Here is a 20347-nt window from a genome sequence, read left to right on the forward strand (position 1 = left end):
GTTCATGGATTTGAAAAGCAAAGAAAGCGTTTAATGAAATTTATAATTCTTTCCTTAGAAATGTTTTTTTGGTTGCGGTTGAAGGATTTTCGAATTATTTTAATTGTGTTCAGTAAATCTGTGAACCCACGAAGTAGTTAATACTTCGTTAATACTAATAGTTGGCATATCGTTATCCCTTAGTGTCTGATTAAACTAGAGAATGCGGCTAGTTACCCTAGACATATGGATAAGCACCATCCATAAATTTTTAATTTAGTGTGTCTTTTTAGAATGAAATTTTCTTTGCCACCGCTCTTTCTACTTAGAGAACTTGGGTGAATGAGTGCTGCAGGATGATGAGAGGTCTCATCTTGCACCAAATAGGACACAATAAATCTATTTTGGTCACAGTTCAGGGAACCCAAAATATTTACATTATTTTCATAGCAAAATCAATAAATAAATAAAATAAAGTGTTCTGTGAAAACATCATACCAAAAATCTTCTGTAAGAATGCTGGCCCGAAAGCTAAAAAATTTTCAAATTCTCTAGTTAGGGGCCATGGATTCTACTTGAATAAAAAAAATGATTGGAAGTATCCAGAATGTAGTAATAGCCACTGTAACTGTGACATGTACTCGTAAATGTGAATTAACACAAAATTCAAAGAAAACTGTTTACATCTAAATATAACCATAAATTCGTGCTTTTATTTTCCATAAAGTTGTTCATAAATATTTTCAAATAAAAAAAAAAAAACTGTGTACATATAACATTCGATTCTCACTATAGAACATAAAAACGAAAAATAGAACTTATGTGCACCCATGTTTATTATTAAAATTTAAAGAATATTTGTAACTGTTTTTGTATTGTTTGAATCTTGCTTCATATACTTGAATGTTGATGATGTTCTAAACCATTTATAAGTATATCCCCTATTTCTTTTTCTTTCCCCAGCCACTTTTTGTTTTTGCTGGCGTTGGCTGCTGTTTCACCTCTTTTTTTGGATGAAATCCTAGTTTATATTTGGCAACTACTGCAGAAACATATGCAAAAAATATTACTTCGTATGGTCTTCTTACCAATTTTCTGAGACAGGTTGGTATGAGCATGCATATTATTACGTCCATAATCGGTCGAGTCTAAAAATAAAAAATTAGGAAATCACTAAAATTAAAAATACTGAACAAACTAGCTATTCTATGTTTAATAAACTTACCATTAAATTAAATTTCATGATATCCAAAAATGGTTTCTGTAGTCTGTTGTCCCAAACTGGTTTAAAGTTTGGATGATGGTTATACATTTGATCAAAATCCCACAATGAAAGACCAATAATTAACAGAACGGGTGATAAAATCAATGCATCCATTGCTACTCGTTTTATCATGTACATTTGAGGAGTATTATAACTTAACGATCTGCATGCAAACGCATTCCATCTTGATCGGATTGGTCCCTGCAATAATAAATCTTTATCTATTTAGAAAATTCTTGACACAGAGTTCCGACTAGTTAAAACCTAAGGTTTTCTCGCTATGACTACTGAATTTACTGCATTTAATCAGTCTGTCCTTTAATTAAATACTGTAAATAATGAAATAAAAAGGAGATCCATCGTTTTGTGATTTCAAATCAATACTCTATTGTTATCTTTTTGATACATTTATATTATATAACTAGCATTTATATAAAATCTGCTTAACGTTACTTTTATTTTGAAAATATAGTTTTAGTGTTTTTATTTCTTTACACTATTTTGGTTAATTCTAAGCTAATTTACTCTAAAAAGGCAGCTGAAAAGTTCTCATTTTTTAACTTCAAAATACTATCCGTAACGTTCTTTTAATTTCTTTTCATTAAAAGGATTTTTAAAGATTTAAAAGGAACGAGGAAATAGTTAAGTTTACTTGATTAATCTGTTCTTTCTTCAGCATACTTGTGTCTCTTGTCTCTCTTCAAATTTTTAACTATTGTTGGAGATCAAATCATCATATTTATGTAGACAAATTTAACTTATAACAAAGAAACTTTAATGATTCCTTCCTTTATTAAAAAGAAGGAAAATTAAAAAAGGGTCAGATTGAGGTAAAAAAATGTATCTAAGGCAGTAAAATTACCACTAATGCATCATTGCGAATCCAATCCAAGATGATCTGTCTCCTGCAGAACAATGATTCAATTCTTAATTTTAACAGAATAAAGTGCTCACTATAAAAGTTTGAATAACTTAAAAATTAAAATATCCAATTACTGCTCTGCTGAAGATAGCCTAAACGTTCAGTCCTGGATTTAAAAAAATTGAGGGAAACGTCATTATTTATTCTTGTTGATTAATTATTAGTAAAAAGAGACACTATTAAATAACGTGGCTATATTTTTAACTTTCTCAATTTTTTTTAGCAATTTTCCTTCTACCTAAGTAAAGCCTTACTGAGCCTCTGAACAACACAAGAAAGAATTACTTTTTATTACAAAGAATTACTTTGAGTGAATTTGCTTCTAAAAGGCATTAACTGTTTTTACGAATATATTTGGATAGACATTAAAATTTATCTAATTTTTGTGTAAGTAGTACTTATTTTATAGGAAATTTAACAATTTATCAAACCATCTTTCGTTCCATTCTGCAAAAGTCATGTGAATTTCTAGTCTAAAATTTGTTCTCACAACATACTATCAATACATACAAATTGGCATCTTAATAATTTATGGTCTAAATAATATACAATAAATGAATCTCCTTACCATTACTAAAAAGCCGAGGAGCATAAATCTGACCGTTCTCCGTACATTTAAATCTTTGAGTGCTATTTTCTTTTGCAGAATATGTTGAGTGTTCCCTTTTACGTTATCCTTAACTTTGTAAGGAGAACAATATATTTGGGCCAAAATGTCTCCTACACCCATTGCTAAAGCTAAAATTTGTTTATCATTACTTCAACTATGATTTGTTTGTATAAATGTATATTATTACTTATTTTAAGTTTGCTTGGCTCTTGAAACATTTTTTTTTGTAAGGATGTTTCTTAATGGCAAGATTCAGTTTTCTAGAAGTTGTTCAATGTTTAGTCTTGAAAGCCGATCGTGACAGCAATAAAGTTTTACTGCTGCCTTCTTTGCTTGTTTGCTACTGAATTTAAGCCCTTATTTAATGAAGTTGTTTCATTAACACCTTCTCTCACAATCAATTCATTTTTATCAAAAAATTCTTCTAAAGTTATCTTGGAATTATAGAATTCAAAGACACACTTCACTGCTTCAGATTTAATTTTATTTAAAACAATAACAATCTACAATGAGAACCAAACATTGCTTTGTATCATTTTTAAACTTACCAGTTGGTACTGAATAAGATAACCATGGAATAGAGAATCTCTTTATTCCTCGACGAAATTTGATAATATGTTTGACAGGAATGCCAATTTTTCTCAGAAAAAACCATGGACTTAAATATTCTACAAACGAACGAATCAAGCAAATGTAATAATTCGAGCAAAATGACTTTTTGGTGTAAGATGAATGTACATATCTTTTAATGGTAATTGGAGGCCCAGATAAAGAAGATGTGGGTACCGCGGGACGTAGAATGCTGCTCTTCAGTAGTGACGCCTTTTTCACGGTTATAAATCGGCATATTTGTTTAGTAAAATTTAACATCTTCTCTAAAATGTAATATAAAAAGGGGATTTTGGGATTTAAATTTTGTAAAATGAAATGAATTTTTCCTAACACGTTTTCACATTTTTATACAAATATTGATTGATTTCACATGTTTCTATAGTTATAATATTGTTTTAAAAACAGATTATTATTATAAATCTGTTTAAAAACAAACAGTAATGCAACAGAATCAACATTCAGTTTATAATCTTGGATTATCTACTTACATTTATTTCTTCAGTACTTCCTCTTAAACTTGTGTGATTTCAAGATTTACTGAGGATTAAAAAATTTACTAAACATTCAAGAAATTTTATACTGTACACTACTGCGTCAGGCTCTTAGAATTAGTGTTTGCAAACAGCAATTATTCTTTTGATGAACTTAGTTAATTTTGAACCGTTGGAAGTGAATTGCAGGATCTCCAGTATCCTTAATCATCTTCCAGGTTTCTCTTGTTATCTCTAGTTGTAAACATAATTTTTCTAAATTCCTACATTGAAAAATACACTCCCATCATTCACTTTTGTCGTGAATGCGCAGATTAGCTAATCTAACACATTTGACACTTTGTTGCAGTTTGCAGTCTAGGTGTGCCATCAATATTGAACAATGAACATTTCCCCACTCAGAAGTCTTGTCCTATTTGCTAAGGTTTTTCTAATTAGATATTTTCAAAATATATGTTTATGAGCACATCTCCGGTTTTAAAAACAAAAAATCGATTGCGTGATATCTGTAAGAAATAATCTGAGTGGTTAGTGTAATCGTACTCCCTCCCACTCGATGGGTGGTCGAAATGAGCTGCCTGCCATTAGATTTTCTAATTATCACTATTAAAGCAAATAAGCAAATCTTAATTTGTAAAGATAAAAATATAAAGTACCCTGTTCTAAAATGTTTTATTTCTGAGTGTTTTATTAGAAAAGAAATAAAGATGATTACAAATAAAGGTTTACAATAAACACTAATTTCTTTTAAAAGATGATATCATTCTATATGTATTTAATAATTTTTCATTAAAACAAAAAGTTTTTATTTTTATTTTTTTAATAATATATTCTATCTAATAATACATTGCAGAAAAATGTAAAAAAATATCTTGAGAATTATTCACTGTTTAAAAATACTTATCTTTTTGGGGGCATTACATTTATGTATTATTCAATCATTAATTCTTCTAAGGTTTATTACATTGGATGAGATTTATTGCATATACTTATTAATATATTAGAGTTTTTCATACATTGTGTGTGTAAAATTAAGAAGGTTCATGGATTCGTCTACAATAAAGTTAAAATATATTTTTATAATATAATAAAGATAAAAAAATTTTTTTTCTTTTAATGTTGAGAATTTTTGCGAGAAACCAACTATAATGATTTTTTTGTTCGAACATTATTAATCAATTACATTTATAATAAATCTTGAATTAATTTACATAAATTTATTTCACAATATACATATGTAAATTATTTTCTCTAACAAGTTGATTATCCAATGTCATTAGGAATGAGATAATGAAGTAAGCAATTACAAAAACTTCAATAACCATGAATACTTGTTACAATACTATTATTACATTTCATCTTATTTTGTAAATACTATGAATACAATGTTTTTATAATTATTATCCTTGTTTAAAATATTATATCTGAGTAATCTATGTAAATATTTTAAAGAATTGTAGAAAATCAGTGTGGGGAATTTATTTTAGGTGAACCGTAAAAGCTTTCAGTATCTATAAAATTCGCCCTCCAAGTAGGACACATTTCTTTTTCATTATTATTTCAACTAAATACAAATAATTATGGTAACAAGCGCTAATGACTAATGCAGTCGAAAACAATTCTTTTTTTTCTACTTTCTTAATCCTTAAAATTTAAATTTAAAGCTAATTTTTGCAAACTAAAAATTCATACAAACCAAATTTTAAAGTGCCATTAATGCTCTGACGTTGCCAAAGTTTTGACATTTTAATTTTAATTTTTTGTAATACAATAAAAAATGTATTTCTACTAATGTAATGAATTTAGAATGAATTAATAAGAATGAACAAAATTTGGAAATTATTAAAATTATATTAAGGAGTATAATTAATTTTCTTTAGGTCTGTTTAAGCCACAATAGAAAAAATATTTTAGGATCAAAACTAATATTTCGTAGATCAGCAGTTCTCAAATTTAACGTGACTTCAAACATTCTTTTGATAAGAAGTTTTAGAGAAAGAAATAAAAGTACATAAGGAATCAGCTAACACATTGTAGGATAAATGTGAATTTATTTTGGATATCAGAAAGAATGTAATCAATTCTAGTTCAGTATTTTTGAATTTAAACCCAGAATAAGAGTCCTAAAAGTTAAGGAAGGACTTTATTTAACATTTTATTAAAATTCTATATTTAAGCATATAATCCATTAACAAATTCAGAAAGAAAACATAAAAAGAAATTTTCTTTAACTTGCTTTTCTATATAAGTGAAATTGATTGAGTGAAATTAAATTGGGGCTTGCTTAAAATATATTTAAATTTAAGCATGTTGATAGAGAAATTTTGCAGAACTATCGCGTTATCTCCTGCAAACTCAAATAAATATGTTAAAACAAGTTTGGCGCTTCCATAACTTTTTTTTTTTTATAAGTCCACCATTGTAGCAACTTACTTACTAACTTACAAAAAAAACACAAGATAGAAGTATTTTAGAACATTTTTAAAGTAAAAAGGGATTCACATATGAAAAATATTCACATATGCAACCAATTTTATGTAAAATGACCAATGTGATTTGATTGTTTGCCATACCACAAATACAAACTCACAGTTAAAAAAATAATGCATTTATTGAATATACTCCTGGAACCCTTCTCCTAGCCATACCGCTAACAAATTGAAATAATCTTAAAGAACATTATCATATTATTTAAATTTATTCATATTATGACAATTTGGGGCCAGAAAATGTATCTAAGGTAACAAAGAAGCGAATAAATTAAGGCAAGAATGTCGTTGATATTTTCTTTAAAGTTCTTCTATAACGGTCATTGTTACAAATATTTCTAGGTAGCAAATACATGGACTGTACTCTGAGAACCACTGTTCTAGGCGCTAAAGAGATTTTACATTTTCAATTAGTAAAAATATCTAAAACTGCTTTAATTCTTGTAACTATAACTTAAAGTCTGCAATCACACGAGGGTACTTGTAACAAAAGCCAAACAGATATTTTTTTTTGTTAACATTCAGTATTAATAATAAACAATCTTACAAGTTTCTTAAATTATTCAAGAGTTTCCAAAATATTAAGTAATTCACGAGCAATTTAGTGCATTCTTGCTTTGGAAATTGGAAAAATAATACTTTTGAGATGTAACTTACAATTGTAACTTTCCCTTCTCTTAAACTGGAGATATAGTCAACAAAATTTTAAATAATTTTGTGGAAAATCCGTAGAAAATTAAAATTTAGGCAACGTAAACATTTGAAAAGAAAATACTATGCATTAATCTTCATCTCCCTAAGCAAAGCTAATTACAAAAAAATATATACAAAAACAAGTAATTGAATCTACAGTAAAAATAGTTTGAGCAAAGTTACAAAGTAGAGGAAGCATATTTTAATACAAATACGACAGACATCTTTCACATAAACGTCTTTTAAAAAGATAATAAAATTTAAATTTCACTTCTTATATTATACATGTTAATTACTTAATTCAAGAAACTTTAAATTGTTTTTAATAAGAGAAAGGAAAATTTTAAAAATAGAAAAATTAATACTCTTAGATACAAACAACCTATTTAAATTTTTTTTTTTTTTTATCACAGATTTGATATTTGAAATACATTGATTATGTTAGTTATACATCAGTTTTATATGACCATCCTCCCAGTCAATTTATATAATAAAAAAAATATTTTATACATTTTTTTATTCACATAATCAGTCACACATTATAACAATTAGAGTTTGATAACGAAAGAGCTTATTTACAAAGAGTACTTTTTATTTACATAATTACTCTTTTTATTTTTAAAAATTTACATTAAATCTTGAAACCATATACAAAACTATATAGTCTAGTCAAATTAGGTAGAAAAAGGGGTAAATATCGGAATGGAAGATAAGCTATAAACTTGTATAAATCTTTGTTTTGGCATTTTATACATAAGCTGGTTCAAAAAATCTCATAGAATCTCGTTTTCGCGTCACCGGAAATCGGTGGTCAAAGGTCAGGAATATCTTCTTCTTCTTCTTTTTTTTTTTTGTAAATATCTTGTTTCCTTTGCTCTAAATGACATTTAAAGTTATTACAAAAGTTGTAGAGCATAAAGTTCTCTACAAATTTGGTTCTATGCAATTTTTCATACCATCAACTGTTCTTGAGATAGAGCGCAAAGAGTGGGAGGCGCTCAGCCGTATGGTTTAGTAACGTTAGGTCTACTGTCTAATTCAGTGTACGTTTTATAAAGTTTCAAAAATATTATAATTATTAAGAAGCCTTGGTTATTAACTAATAATAAGTAATATTTACAGATATTATTGATAAATAAAATATCCGTTCAATAATATTTAGTACAGTTACATTAAAAACTAGCTTTACCCGGCCTCGCTTTCTTGAGGAACAGTCTGTAGAACGCAGGTAACGTTGCAGCTGGTGGATTCAGCGCTATTTGTTGTACATTGAAATCTATGAATATTCAATTTAACAACGCAATGCAAATACAAATATTTAGTATAGTCCAACGGATAGTGCTGGTTGTTTGTTTTTTTTTAAAACATGTTTTCACCTGTCACTGGTGAGACATTTATATAATAGGTGTATGAAAAACATTCACATTCGAATGCAACGTTGTGTCCAAATTTCAAAGCAATCGGTGAAAAACTTTTGAAGTTTTCAGATTTTGAACAAACGAAAATTTACATTTTTATTTTTATAGATATATTAATTAGTCAGTAAGTAAGGTTTCTTAATAATTATTTTTGTAACTTTTTAAAACGTACTATTTACTGAATTATTCAGTTGACCAAACGTTACTATAGATACTGCTAAGCGCCTCCCACTCCTCGCACGCTATCTCAAGAACGGTTGATTGTATGAAACAGAGGATTTTATGCTCTACAACTTTTGTAATAACTTTAATTATCATTTAGAGCAAAGGAAACAATATATTTACAAAATAACGATTTTCGTGACTTTTGACCACTGATTTCCGGTGATGCTGATTTTCGAGATTCAGTGAGACTTTTGAGCCAACTTGAAGAATGCCATAACAAAGATTTATATAAAAGTTTATAGCTTATTATCTTCCATTCCGAGGTTAAATCCTAATTTGCTGGGCATATATATATATATATATATTTTTTTTTTTGTAGTCCTGATTCTTTTATATTACTATTGATTGGAACCTTTAAATTAGAATTCTCGCACTGAGCACCAATAAACAGGTTTGTGAAATTATAATTATTAACCTAAAAACAGAAGTGGTTTAACCACTTCCTCAGATATCTTGGCATTCCTGCAGGTATCGAAACTAACAGTACCTACACCGACATCGTTAATACACACAATACATGTGCCTGCAAAGATAGGTGATATGTAACGAATCCACAAGTAAATTTATTAAACTTCTTATTTAAGCGGAATGTTTCCTCTCTTGGAGGTGTAGTACCAAAGAGTTTCTAAGCCTAAGCTGAAGACTGGGCTCATCCAATCCAAAGCATGTACAATGTATCCCTGCCGAAGGATGGTTGGCTCAGAAGTGACTGAATAAAAAAGCGGAGCCTTCCAGGTATTGAACGCTTCCTTCAAAATACGAAGAAACCTCGTAAGTAGCCTTTCCCAACTAACTCGGTCTTGACAGGGGATTGGCTATTTCCAGAAAGCCTGCAAAGTTACCAGGTGTTAGAAGAAGTTATATCCTCTTTTGTAAGCGGAAGGGAGTTAAGGTAACTAGGAGTATTTAACCCAATCTGCCGGCTTCCCTCTTTTTCTGGAGCCTCTGGCTTGAATTGAAGTGGTTATCCATAATTTCCAACTTACAGGGACTTCCCTCGAGATGTTGGGTAGTTGGCAGGTGTTGGAAAAATTACTTTAAAATATCTTAGCTGTATTAAAGTGCTAGTTGGTTCATCCTGAACGGATTCGGATTTTCATCCTTAAGTATTAGATTAGATTTGGTTTAAAGTGGTTGTAGTAGTATCATCTTGGTTCCATTTAGAGTTATGTCTGGCTGGATAGTAGACACAAGGCAGAGCTCTGGCTGCTCGTTTTACACTTTCATTAGCCCTATTACCTCTTACCGAGTGTCTAGCATCACCATTGCTAAGCATGACACTGTCTTCATGCAGTGTGGCACAATCTGGCGATTCCCTAACGCCACCATCACATATTCTAGGGCTATGCGAACAAAATAATTTTAAAAATAACCTTTTAAATTTTTCACCATAAATTACATAAATGATAAAATTAACTGAGGAATTAATTGTAACTAATAAATTGCTTGTTTTAACCATTTTGGTCAATAATATACCATAAAATGCTTCTAATACATTGCTCACAAGTGCTAATATATTACAAATGAAAAATACTACAACCACACATAGTAACATTGTAGCCAATCCAATCTCTTTCTTCTGTAATCTTGATAGCCTTTGTCTTTCTTGGTTCGCTTTTCTCACCTGCAAAATGATAGTAGACTTTATTGCAACAAATCTTATAACTATAAAAGTAATTAATTTCATCATTAATCCTGAAAACTTACAAAGGTAGGAAAATATCTAATAGAAAAAAAGATGTTTTATATAAAGCCGAGTCGCTCTTTTAGATTTAGTTCTTTACATCCAACAAATTAAGTCGTTCTGTCAAACAAGCAGCATTTCATCCTTTTATATTAAAAAACAAAGAGAACTTTTAAGAAGAAATGACAGGTCTTTGAGATGAGCAGAAAACTAAAGGTATACTAAAGAAATGTTTAAAAGGCAAATTGTTAAATGTCAGTTATAGCGAGCTAGAGAATACACCAAGAGCTGCTTTGCTGGAATGAATTTTAATTTAAAAAGTTATTATTTCTTTTTTAAACATATAAATAATGACATGTACTGCTTATCAATGATGATAATAATAATAAAACACTTACCTGGCGATAAATTGCTGCGTTTAATACTGCCAGACAGCTGAATGGCAGAAAGTAAATGAACAGCAGGTACAACCAATGGATGTAAACAGAAATATATATCTGATTACTTCTTAATGATGAAGGAAGTGGAATATATACAGTTACATTATATTGTACAAGATACTCTTGTTCCAGTTTTACTTCCCAGAATCTACTCAAATTATATAATATTGAAAATATTATAATTAATAACACATAAAGTCTTGCTCTCCCGTAAGTACACAAAGATCTTGCCTGCAATGGATGACAGACTGCCACAAATCTTTCTAATGTTACAGTTAAAGTTAAATACACTGATACAGTTTGCGCAATAACAGCAAGTGGATAGACAACTGGCGCTAGAAATGGATAAACTCTATAATAATAACTAAACAATAATTGTGAATTTGTGTATTTAAATAAAGCTGGTAGTCCAAATATAAGAATTGACGTTATAATGAGTACAGTGTCACTTCTTGCTAATCCAGTTAATAGATAATTGATTGAAGATCTCATCTGAGGTCTTGAAAGGATAACCATTGATATAATGTTGCCCATAATGCCCAAAATACCCACTAGATTCAGTAATACACCGTTTGTAATGAACTCAAACAGAATTTCAGACTTATCATCATTTTCATTGTCTGTACTAATGTAAGCAGTCTCATTGTCATCAAGGGAAAAGTTTGTATTGGTAAAGTTCATTATGTATATTAGGTTTCCATCGAGACTGGTAATTTATGAATAATTCGTAGATTCATTATCTGATTCTCAGCAGGCTTGCTTAGTTCTTTATTCTACTAAGTATTCGTTCGTTCATTATTATCCAATTTCAGTCGTTCTTCCGCTCCTAAAAAACAAAAAACCAATAGTTAGTGATATTAATATTATAAAACAAATATTTAAATAAACATCAAGAAATAATACGAGAGAATATGAAATTAGAAGGGTAGAGGCAAGCTAAATGGTTAATGCAATGGAATTGCATGGAGTTCCCGTTTTGCCAAAATTGAGAATGGAACTGATTTTTTTTAAATTTAATGTACAAAATTGATGATTAAAAATTTTAAATTTAAAATACGTTACTACAGAAGTCAGAGAATAAGTTACTTGAAGAAAGTACTTATGTTTCTAAGAGTAGCAACATACATTCTTAAAATCGCAGTTCAAACTTAATACAAAAGTTACTCTAAAAGTCAATTGTAAGTGACAATTTATATCTTTTTATGCTGTTGTTGTATTGTACCCCCCAAACGTCTTCTTCAAACATTGTGCACTTCGATACTTCATATATGAAATACTATTCATTTAATTGGAACAAATTTTAGTTGTAAATTATTTTTAATGCTCCAGGATAAAATATGACATAATTCCCTTTAATTTCTCGAATTCCTTTAGTTTTTTTTTCAAAATTTCTTACTGAGGTTAGATGGAGAAGTCTTTTTTTTATTTTTAATTACCAAACTTCACAGATTAAATATTTTGAATTTTAGGAATTGCCATAAAAAAATACTCCATTTTAGTAGGGCTGAGGATGGGTGAAATTAGTCTTTACAAAAAAAGAGCACTTTATTATTATTTTAATAGGGTAATACCCAGTACAAATATTAATAAAAGTTACTTTTTTAAAGAAACGCCTGATTTTTGTGGTAAATTCTTTTAATGACTTTCAATAATTTTTATTCACAACAAAGGAGTTTATAAAATATAAAATGTTATTTTTATTTTTAGTTTAAAGCTAAAAATATAGACCTTGGGCGGAATAACTAAATTTAATTTTGGCCTCTGCTTTCCTAACTTTATTGGCTTTATAAATCTACAGCCAGTTGCGGCTTACTAAGTTCTTTTACTGGAAAATATTTTCTCCAACTTGTTCTCACAGCTTTCCCTCGCATTTTGAATGTTTGCTTACTTTGTCAGAACTTCCTTTTTTCCTATATTTTTCAGTCTTAATTTTTACTAAAAATTCTAAGAAAACTGTTTGAAAAAAGAGTTTGGGTCTAATGAATGTTTTCCTTCTTACATAGATAATCAGTCCTTTTAGGGCATCGTCCCTGAATCAGAATGTTTGGCATAGTATCTGAGTGCTGAGTATAGTATTGTACACTCAAAAACTGTGAGAATGGTCGATTATTAAATACAAAAAAAACTATTCTTATTAATTAATATCTAAACGCCAATGTGATTGAGAACGCAGAACCCAGTGGATTACTTGTGGACTAATTACTAGAGCATTTCTTTCAGTGCTGCTATTTAATAAGAAAGCTGGTGAGAAGCTACTGGGCGAAATATAAAGGAGTGGATTTCTCTTCCCAGAAGTACAAGTCAATATCTATGCTAGATGTTTCACAGTTTTCTAAGTCAATTTTTTTATTCATTAACAAATAAATGTTTCGTTTAGTATACTTTACAATTTTTGTTTCAGAAGAACGAGGTAAAAAGCCAAAACGTCGTGAATAGAATTTCACTCTAACTTTCAAAGTGGTTGGAATTTCTGAACAATAAAATATTTTTTTTTAAAGTAACATGACGCACCTTTTAAAATTTCCGGATGTCATTTGATTATATTTAATATCCAAAGTAATAACTCTTCATTTAATGAGCAGAGAAATCGATAATAAACTACTAATTAAAGTTAATAGTTCTTGTTAAGCTCTTCGTTGTACTTTGAATTAAAGTATGACTTTAAATTTGGTTGAGAAATTATTAAATAAGGCCTAATTAAAAATAAGAATTTCAAATTCTCTTTTTCATTATCTTTGTTCGATATCTTTCGCTAAATTTTAATGGTAGTAAAAGAAAAGGAAATAGCAATAAAATATTTGTTCTTTATATCCCGTAATAATAGTAGTAAAAGACATCAGTTCAGTAGAATAAGGAAAATTTTAGAAAGCAATTTAAATAAAATAGGTAAGCTTTTTCAGGTGTTGTTGCTGAAGTATGAATGAAATGTTGGGTACTAACAGATTTGTGTATCTTTTATCGTTTAATCAACCCTTATATTAACTTTTTTAAACTGTAAGTTTTGTTATGGAGATTTTATATCCAAATGGTGGAATAATTCTTGGAAGGTAAACCATAATGATTTAGAGAATGGCAACTCGGTGTCTCTGCTAGAGCTATCTTCATGCAAATAGCATCCCTTAATTGATCATTATCGAAGGAAAATTGATCTATTTGCAATGAATTTATGATGAATATCGCATTATAGGGACAATACCTAGAATATACATTGGTAAAATATTGTTTAGCTCCAATTTGTGAGAACTTATATTCGCCATAATTAATAGTGGACTCTTCTAGTGAAGTAGTCGCGCATTGACTACATAACAACAACGACATGAACCAGCTGCCTCCAACTGTACTATTATTGTTGTCGTAATCATCGAAATAATTCAGCCCACATTACAGCATGTTTTAGTACTGCACTATAAAATTACCTCTTCTTTCCTCGTACGTAATGCACAGGAAATACTAATTTTAAATGTTGACCAGTTTTTGTAAAACTATTTGAAAATATGGTTAGGTTTGCTGGGCCGGATAGTATTTTTGATATTATTTATTGTTCTAGCTCGAAATTGAGTGTTAATGGGTCTTTGAATTGTGGGGTGTGAAGTTATTACCTGTAAACAGTTCTCTATCAGTTTCTTCTACACTTTACTTGGTGAACTCTTGAGAAATATTGCAAGATAAAAGACAATCTATCAGTTGGAATATACTAATGCCCTCAATAGGAAAATAAAAAGTAGATCTTGAAATCTGATAGGCCGCAAAACAAAAAGAAATCCTTGAGGCGCTTTTAATTTTCCCCCTAAAGTTTATAATAGATTTGACTCCTTAGGATTTCATTTTATATAATTTGAAAGAAGTAAAGAGTTTTCCTTTGGGAAATTCAGATCATTATTACCTTTTAATCCAACTATTTTCGTAGCCTAAGTTATATTTTTTAACAAATTCTATTGCCTGAGACAATATGATTTCACACTATGATTATAGTACAAGGTTAATAATAAACGATTTAATTTTTTTAAAAATAATTTATATTTAAACAAAGAAATTAACATATTTATAAAATACAACTAAACGAATCATATATGGTGTTCATGTTTGTGCACGTAAACGGGTACTGGTACTTTCACATATTCAGGAACTTTGACTGGGTAGGGCACTTTCTTCTCTACGTGATATGGTACTGGTTTCTCAACGGGTACTGGTACAGGTTTTTGTACTATCACTTCATAAGGCTTTTCCACTGGCACTTTCACTTCGTATGGCACTTTTTTCTCCACATAGTAAGGAACTTTCTTCTCTACAGTGTATGGTACATGGTATGGTTTTGGAACTTCATAAGGCACTTTTACTGGTACTGGTATTTCCTTTTCTACAGGATATGGTATTTTCTTTTCTATGTAAACTGGTATGGATTTCACTACATGATAAGGTACTGGGTGTTCCACGGGCACTTTCACTGGTACTGGTATCTCCTTTTCGACGGGATACGGATGTGGTACTGGCACCTTGACTGGATATGGTATGGTCTTCTCCACAGTTACTGGGTATGGTTTAGGCACATGGATGGGTACTGGCCTATCGACTGGTACGTGCACTGGATACGGAATGGTCTTCTCAACGGTGACCGGATATGGTACTTTAACTTCTTTGATTTTAGTGATTATCCTTTCTTGGTGGATATGATGATGTGAATTTGTTTCATGATGATCTAAGCCTCGTTTAACTATAGTTTTCGCCGATGAAACAGCTAAGACGACTACAAACACCACAGAAGAAAAAGCCGACTTCATGTTGAGTATTCGACAGTGTTGTACTCACTGACTAATTACAAGACAGTGCCCACTCTATTTATATGTCTATGTTATACAGTTACTACTCTCAGACGGAGGTATTACGTTATACAACCTGTTTTGCAATAAAATTCAAGTTATGTATGTGTGAGAATGCATGCTTGGCTTAGATTTTAGCTCTTAATTAGCCAACTTATAAGTATTTTATTATTATTAATAATATATATTAACTATAATTTAATAATTTATTTCACTCTCTTGGTTTATTTTAATATTAGCGGGTATTATCTTTTTTTTTTGTTATTCTTTTTAGAGTAAGAAATTCTTCTGGGATTGGAGGAATTATGGCTTCAACGAAGTAATGTTTTGAGAAGCCCACTACAGGAAATGGTAGTCTTGAAAGATATTTGTTTTAATTTAGCCACTTCTAGGAGTAAGATTAACGACACTTTGGCACTGCTACTCGGACATCGTTCTATCGTTGCATTGTACTTAGACTTCTTCTGTCTAAGTTTGCACAGTTCAATGCCGGCCACCAGTAAGTGTTATCTCGTTACAGGCAAAACAGCTGAGTGCACTGATGACTACCGGAATTGACCAAGTGTTCTCTGGTACTATTCTGAGAGAAAAATGCTCCACCATTTGGTACCCAGATTTCTTTTACTAATAGAGACACGTCCATTAGGAGAGAAGTTAGAGGATTTTTCCTCTCCTCTCATGTGCCATGCACTTGCTATGCCGTTCTGTACTAAAGTACCAGTCGAGTTTACACCGTGAAAATGAGGCTTCTATTAACACAGTTGCCTCGATGAAACTTACTTCGTCTATGGTACAATCTCGTGAATAACATCCTCTAGGATTTCAATTTTTCCGGGAGAGAGTGACCGCTTGTGCTCTAAGAAGGAAATACTTGCATCATAATTTGTCAGATTTCTTTGTTAGTCATTAACTTCTGCGAAATTTTCCTTTGCTTTGCTGATTCAAAATTTTCTTTTTGTATCACTTAATGGTTTATAGTTCTTAAATTGCAAAAGACCTTAAAAGTTAGCCTACTTTTTTATTTGTCATTATATCTTACTTTATTTCACACAACTTTATTAACAGTCACCGAAAGCCGTGGCCATACCCACAGAACCAGAAGCCTCTACTTTTCAGACTTTGCAGCCAGTCTTCAGCTACCTCAAACATGATAACCCCTGAAATTTTCTTTTTATAAAACACTCTCATTCAAACTTACAAGCACTCTCACCATTCTTTATTTAAATAACTTTTATTTTATTTTTTGTCTATTTCAGGGGACTCAGATATGAATTTCCAGTGAAAAGTTAATCAGGAAATTGCAAACGCAATATTTCCTGTTTCGTCAATACGGTTAATTAATAAAACACTAAGATAACTTGTTTGATCAGTTCAAACAGGATGTTCATACTTTATTTAAAATTACCACTAGCAGAGTATATTTATAACGAAACAAATACCTAGTGCCCTACTTATATTTTATAATAAAAGCTAAGTACATGAATGTTTCCATTGCAATGAAAGTGAAGTTCTTAAATCCATTTGCATAACAGTTGAAGTTCTTGTCTTTCTTACGATCAGTTGATGTTGAAGTACTAATACAAAATCACTATTTATTACACTGACATACATACTTATCTACATAATTTTATAGAGTTAATTATTTATTATCTAAGCATTTATTTACATTCCGATAGAACTTCTTTTTAATATTGTAATTAACAGAGTGTGACTTCCCTTTCATGTTATTTAATAACATTGAGTAATTTCTAAAACCTTTGACTCGTATTTTTTTTCCTCTTTTTGGAGTTTTCATTGAAAACAAAAAACGTTTATATTAAAAAATCTTATCGCTTCTTTTGAACTTGATTCTACCAAGTGACAAACAAATAAACGCCAAATTAACTCGGATTTATAAAAGGCTGTTTTAAACAATAAACGTTTTTACCTTTTTAAACTATTGTTCTCTACAAAATCTCTCTAGGTCATCCGGTCCACAGATGTATACTCAGATTTCGGTAAAACTTTTAATAAGGTGAATTTTTCAATTTGAAAAACTTAGAACTCGAGGAATTGGCCATTTGTAGCAGGAATGGACTGTTTCCTAACTTAAACGAAGTACAGAACATAAGTCATCCTTGTAAAGCTAATGTATATTGAGAGAGTGGATTCGATTTGATTTTACGCATAAGTATATGCGTGTTTTCTATCCTTCTCCTTACACGATAACTGATCGTAGTTAGAGATAAAGCCCTCCGCAAAACGTAAACTGTATTTTATTTTTGTAATTACAATGAGAAACATTATAAAGAAAGATCCAATCAACTTATTTTTAAATTAAAACAATGGACCATTTCTGGTTTTAAGCATTTATTTAAAAAAATACCCTCTTGATTTCCCCGTTTCCTTTTTTATTTAATGGATGTAATCCCTTTTAGCAAGATTTTACCTGTCATAGTAGGCGCATTTCTTGTATCCCTGACCAGTTTCTAACTTTCATCCATGAATTAAGGTTCTGTTATCCGAGGTCCATGACGTATAAAATCATAGATATTATTTAGCACTGCGGATATAATCATATTTTCAACAATTTGTGAAACTTCAAACTTACTTTCTCTTAAAATTGGCCATTAGAAATTTTAATTAAACAATTTCTTTAATCATACATCAATGATAACAGTGATTAATTTGCCATAAACGAGCATCCATAAATTTATTTTATTTATTTTTAAAAAAAGGCTCCGTTTTTCATTTGTTTGAAGATAAATTTTCCACCTGCATCAGGCAGCCCAATAAAAACAGTAATCAAGGGTTAATGGAAAAACTTGGTATTACTTAACTTTTCTTTAACCCTTCACTAATTACTGTCCATTATCTTGCGTTCAGCGACCTGCTTTCATCAGTTAGACGTTAAAAGCAAACTGACTTAGACAAAGGCTATTAATCAACTGAAAATTCTTTTAAATTCAATTGAAAAGTCAAAGAAAAATCTTGAGATAAATAAAGATTATATAAAATTAAATACCACAGATTTTCCTCAAGTTCAATAAAAGATGTCAACTTTGCTACAATAAATTAAAATATTGAGAAGTGGTTTTCTTATAAACTCTGTAACGTAATTTTTTTTTGTTTTAAGAAATCTGATTATCTGTTTTTTTTTATCTATTTTTGCTTAAAAAAACAATTTTCACCGAACACCTCCAATCTTTCAATTCATTATTTCATTTGTATAGTTTTAAATCAAAATTTTCTCTCTAAAACAGAAATCTTTTAAGAATTGAGCCATCTGTTTGCAGCCAATCCTAGGATCTTGAAAGGGATGTTGTTTCTATAGATCTTAACCCAGTTCTTCTTTGTCAGGAGACTGAATCATTTTGTAACGGAAATTGAGGAATGAGAAGCTGTTGGATTGAAGAATTCAGAAGAATAATATTTCATTTTATTTATCCATGTAATGGATTCCACGGGGATGTTTACTCGCTTATTGAAGAATGTTGACATTTACATTCTGTAGCAAACATAAAGCAAATGTTAAGAAACACAACAAATAAAAACTAGATACGAAATAAAATAACAAATAGCTTGAAATAATGAGGAGAATTAAGGATCTAATAGTTTAAATTTTATTTTGCTTTAAAAGTTCAAGTTGGCAAACTGTTAAACAGTTTTAATTTTTTTTTGTGTACCAGCGTTCCTGGGGAAGCAAAACTAACTGGTGCTCTTGTGTGTGGGGTTGCTTTTCATTTAGGAAGAGACAAAATAGTTGGGAGGTTGGCCCATTTATTTGATCCCTTTTTAGTCTGACGCAATCTTCTTCAACCTTCAGCGTTTGCCAGCTTACGACCCTCCCACTCTCCTTCCGGTAAAGCTATTAGCTTTTTTGAGCGTATAAGAACAATATACTGTACAGGATCTAGGACTCAACGAATCACTTTACTAGAAAGTTCACTCCCTTTGCCTCCGGCGGTTAAAGCACACCCAACTCATTTAGAAAGATATTAGCGGAGAAGAGCAGTGATGCTGCATTTAATTATCACGTTATTTTCCCTTATTCTTTCAATCACTAAAGAAATAATTAATGTTAGAAATGAATCCTTATTTGAAAAGTTTAAAAAAAATTGCAATTTCCATGGTAAACGATTTGTCATTAAAGAAAAACTGCTCTTAATTTAAGTATTCAAATACATATAAATACCTTGGCAGCAATAAATATACATATTTTTAGCAAAATAATAAGTATGACTGCTAGTATCTCAAACAATTTATAATTAACGTAAGGATTCACAAGATTGATTTTGGAAAATTATAATTGCTGTTAATGATAATAAAATTCGTAGATAAATCAAACTTAAAACAATAACCAAATTTTAATTTCTATTTGCGCTCATTAGATAATTTGCTTTGATCTAACATTGGTTTATTGTGCTCGTGATTACTTTGTTGTAAAATTTAAGGTATTAATGTAATTATCACTATACAATTTAAATTATTCGTTAATTATAAAAGACCTGTGTTTAAGAGCACAAATAGTATAACAGCAAATGTAATTTAATTAATCTATAATATTTATTTTGTATTGAATAAATTTGAAAAATAGTTACAAATACAAATAGTTATCTTGGAGACAGTCGTATCAAGGAAGGAATCCTATCTCCAGACATCCTTTCTACACCCTCCAGTCTCCACAACTGGCTTTTCTTGACAAAGTATCCCAAGTCCGGTTT

At 30.0% G+C, this 20347-nt stretch overlaps 3 protein-coding genes across 6 annotated transcripts in view; all 3 read right to left on the minus strand.

Moving 5' to 3' along the window:
• Positions 1 to 797: 797 nt before the first annotated feature.
• LOC141453123 (uncharacterized) lies at positions 798 to 3770 on the minus strand. The gene is made up of 4 exons (XM_074125883.1): positions 3324 to 3770; positions 2734 to 2903; positions 1205 to 1444; positions 798 to 1127 (listed from the first exon to the last, which is right to left on the minus strand). Exons 1-4 carry the CDS (start codon positions 3643 to 3645, stop codon positions 921 to 923), a joined length of 939 nt encoding a protein of 312 aa, XP_073981984.1. The 5' UTR covers positions 3646 to 3770; the 3' UTR covers positions 798 to 920.
• Positions 3771 to 7867: 4097 nt separating this feature from the next.
• The window catches only part of LOC141452857 (FMRFamide receptor-like), a 220171-nt gene continuing 207691 nt past the window's right edge, over positions 7868 to 20347 (minus strand). For all 4 annotated transcript variants that reach the window (XM_074125318.1, XM_074125315.1, XM_074125317.1 and 1 more), the window contains 2 exons: positions 10786 to 11653; positions 7868 to 10327 (listed from right to left, as the gene is read on the minus strand). In XM_074125318.1, coding sequence (XP_073981419.1) covers positions 9818 to 10327; positions 10786 to 11508 — 1233 coding nt within the window. In that variant the 5' untranslated portion in view covers positions 11509 to 11653 and the 3' untranslated portion in view covers positions 7868 to 9817. The remainder of the gene's footprint in view (positions 10328 to 10785; positions 11654 to 20347) is intronic.
• Positions 14854 to 18480, minus strand: LOC141452470 (uncharacterized). Its single transcript, XM_074124647.1, has one exon. It carries the CDS (start codon positions 15603 to 15605, stop codon positions 14892 to 14894), a length of 714 nt encoding a protein of 237 aa, XP_073980748.1. The 5' UTR covers positions 15606 to 18480; the 3' UTR covers positions 14854 to 14891.

Source organism: Rhodnius prolixus, unplaced genomic scaffold (assembly GCF_049639745.1).
Source record: "Rhodnius prolixus isolate KJV_2025 unplaced genomic scaffold, Rpr scaffold_3, whole genome shotgun sequence".
Lineage (NCBI taxonomy): Eukaryota > Metazoa > Arthropoda > Insecta > Hemiptera > Reduviidae > Rhodnius > Rhodnius prolixus.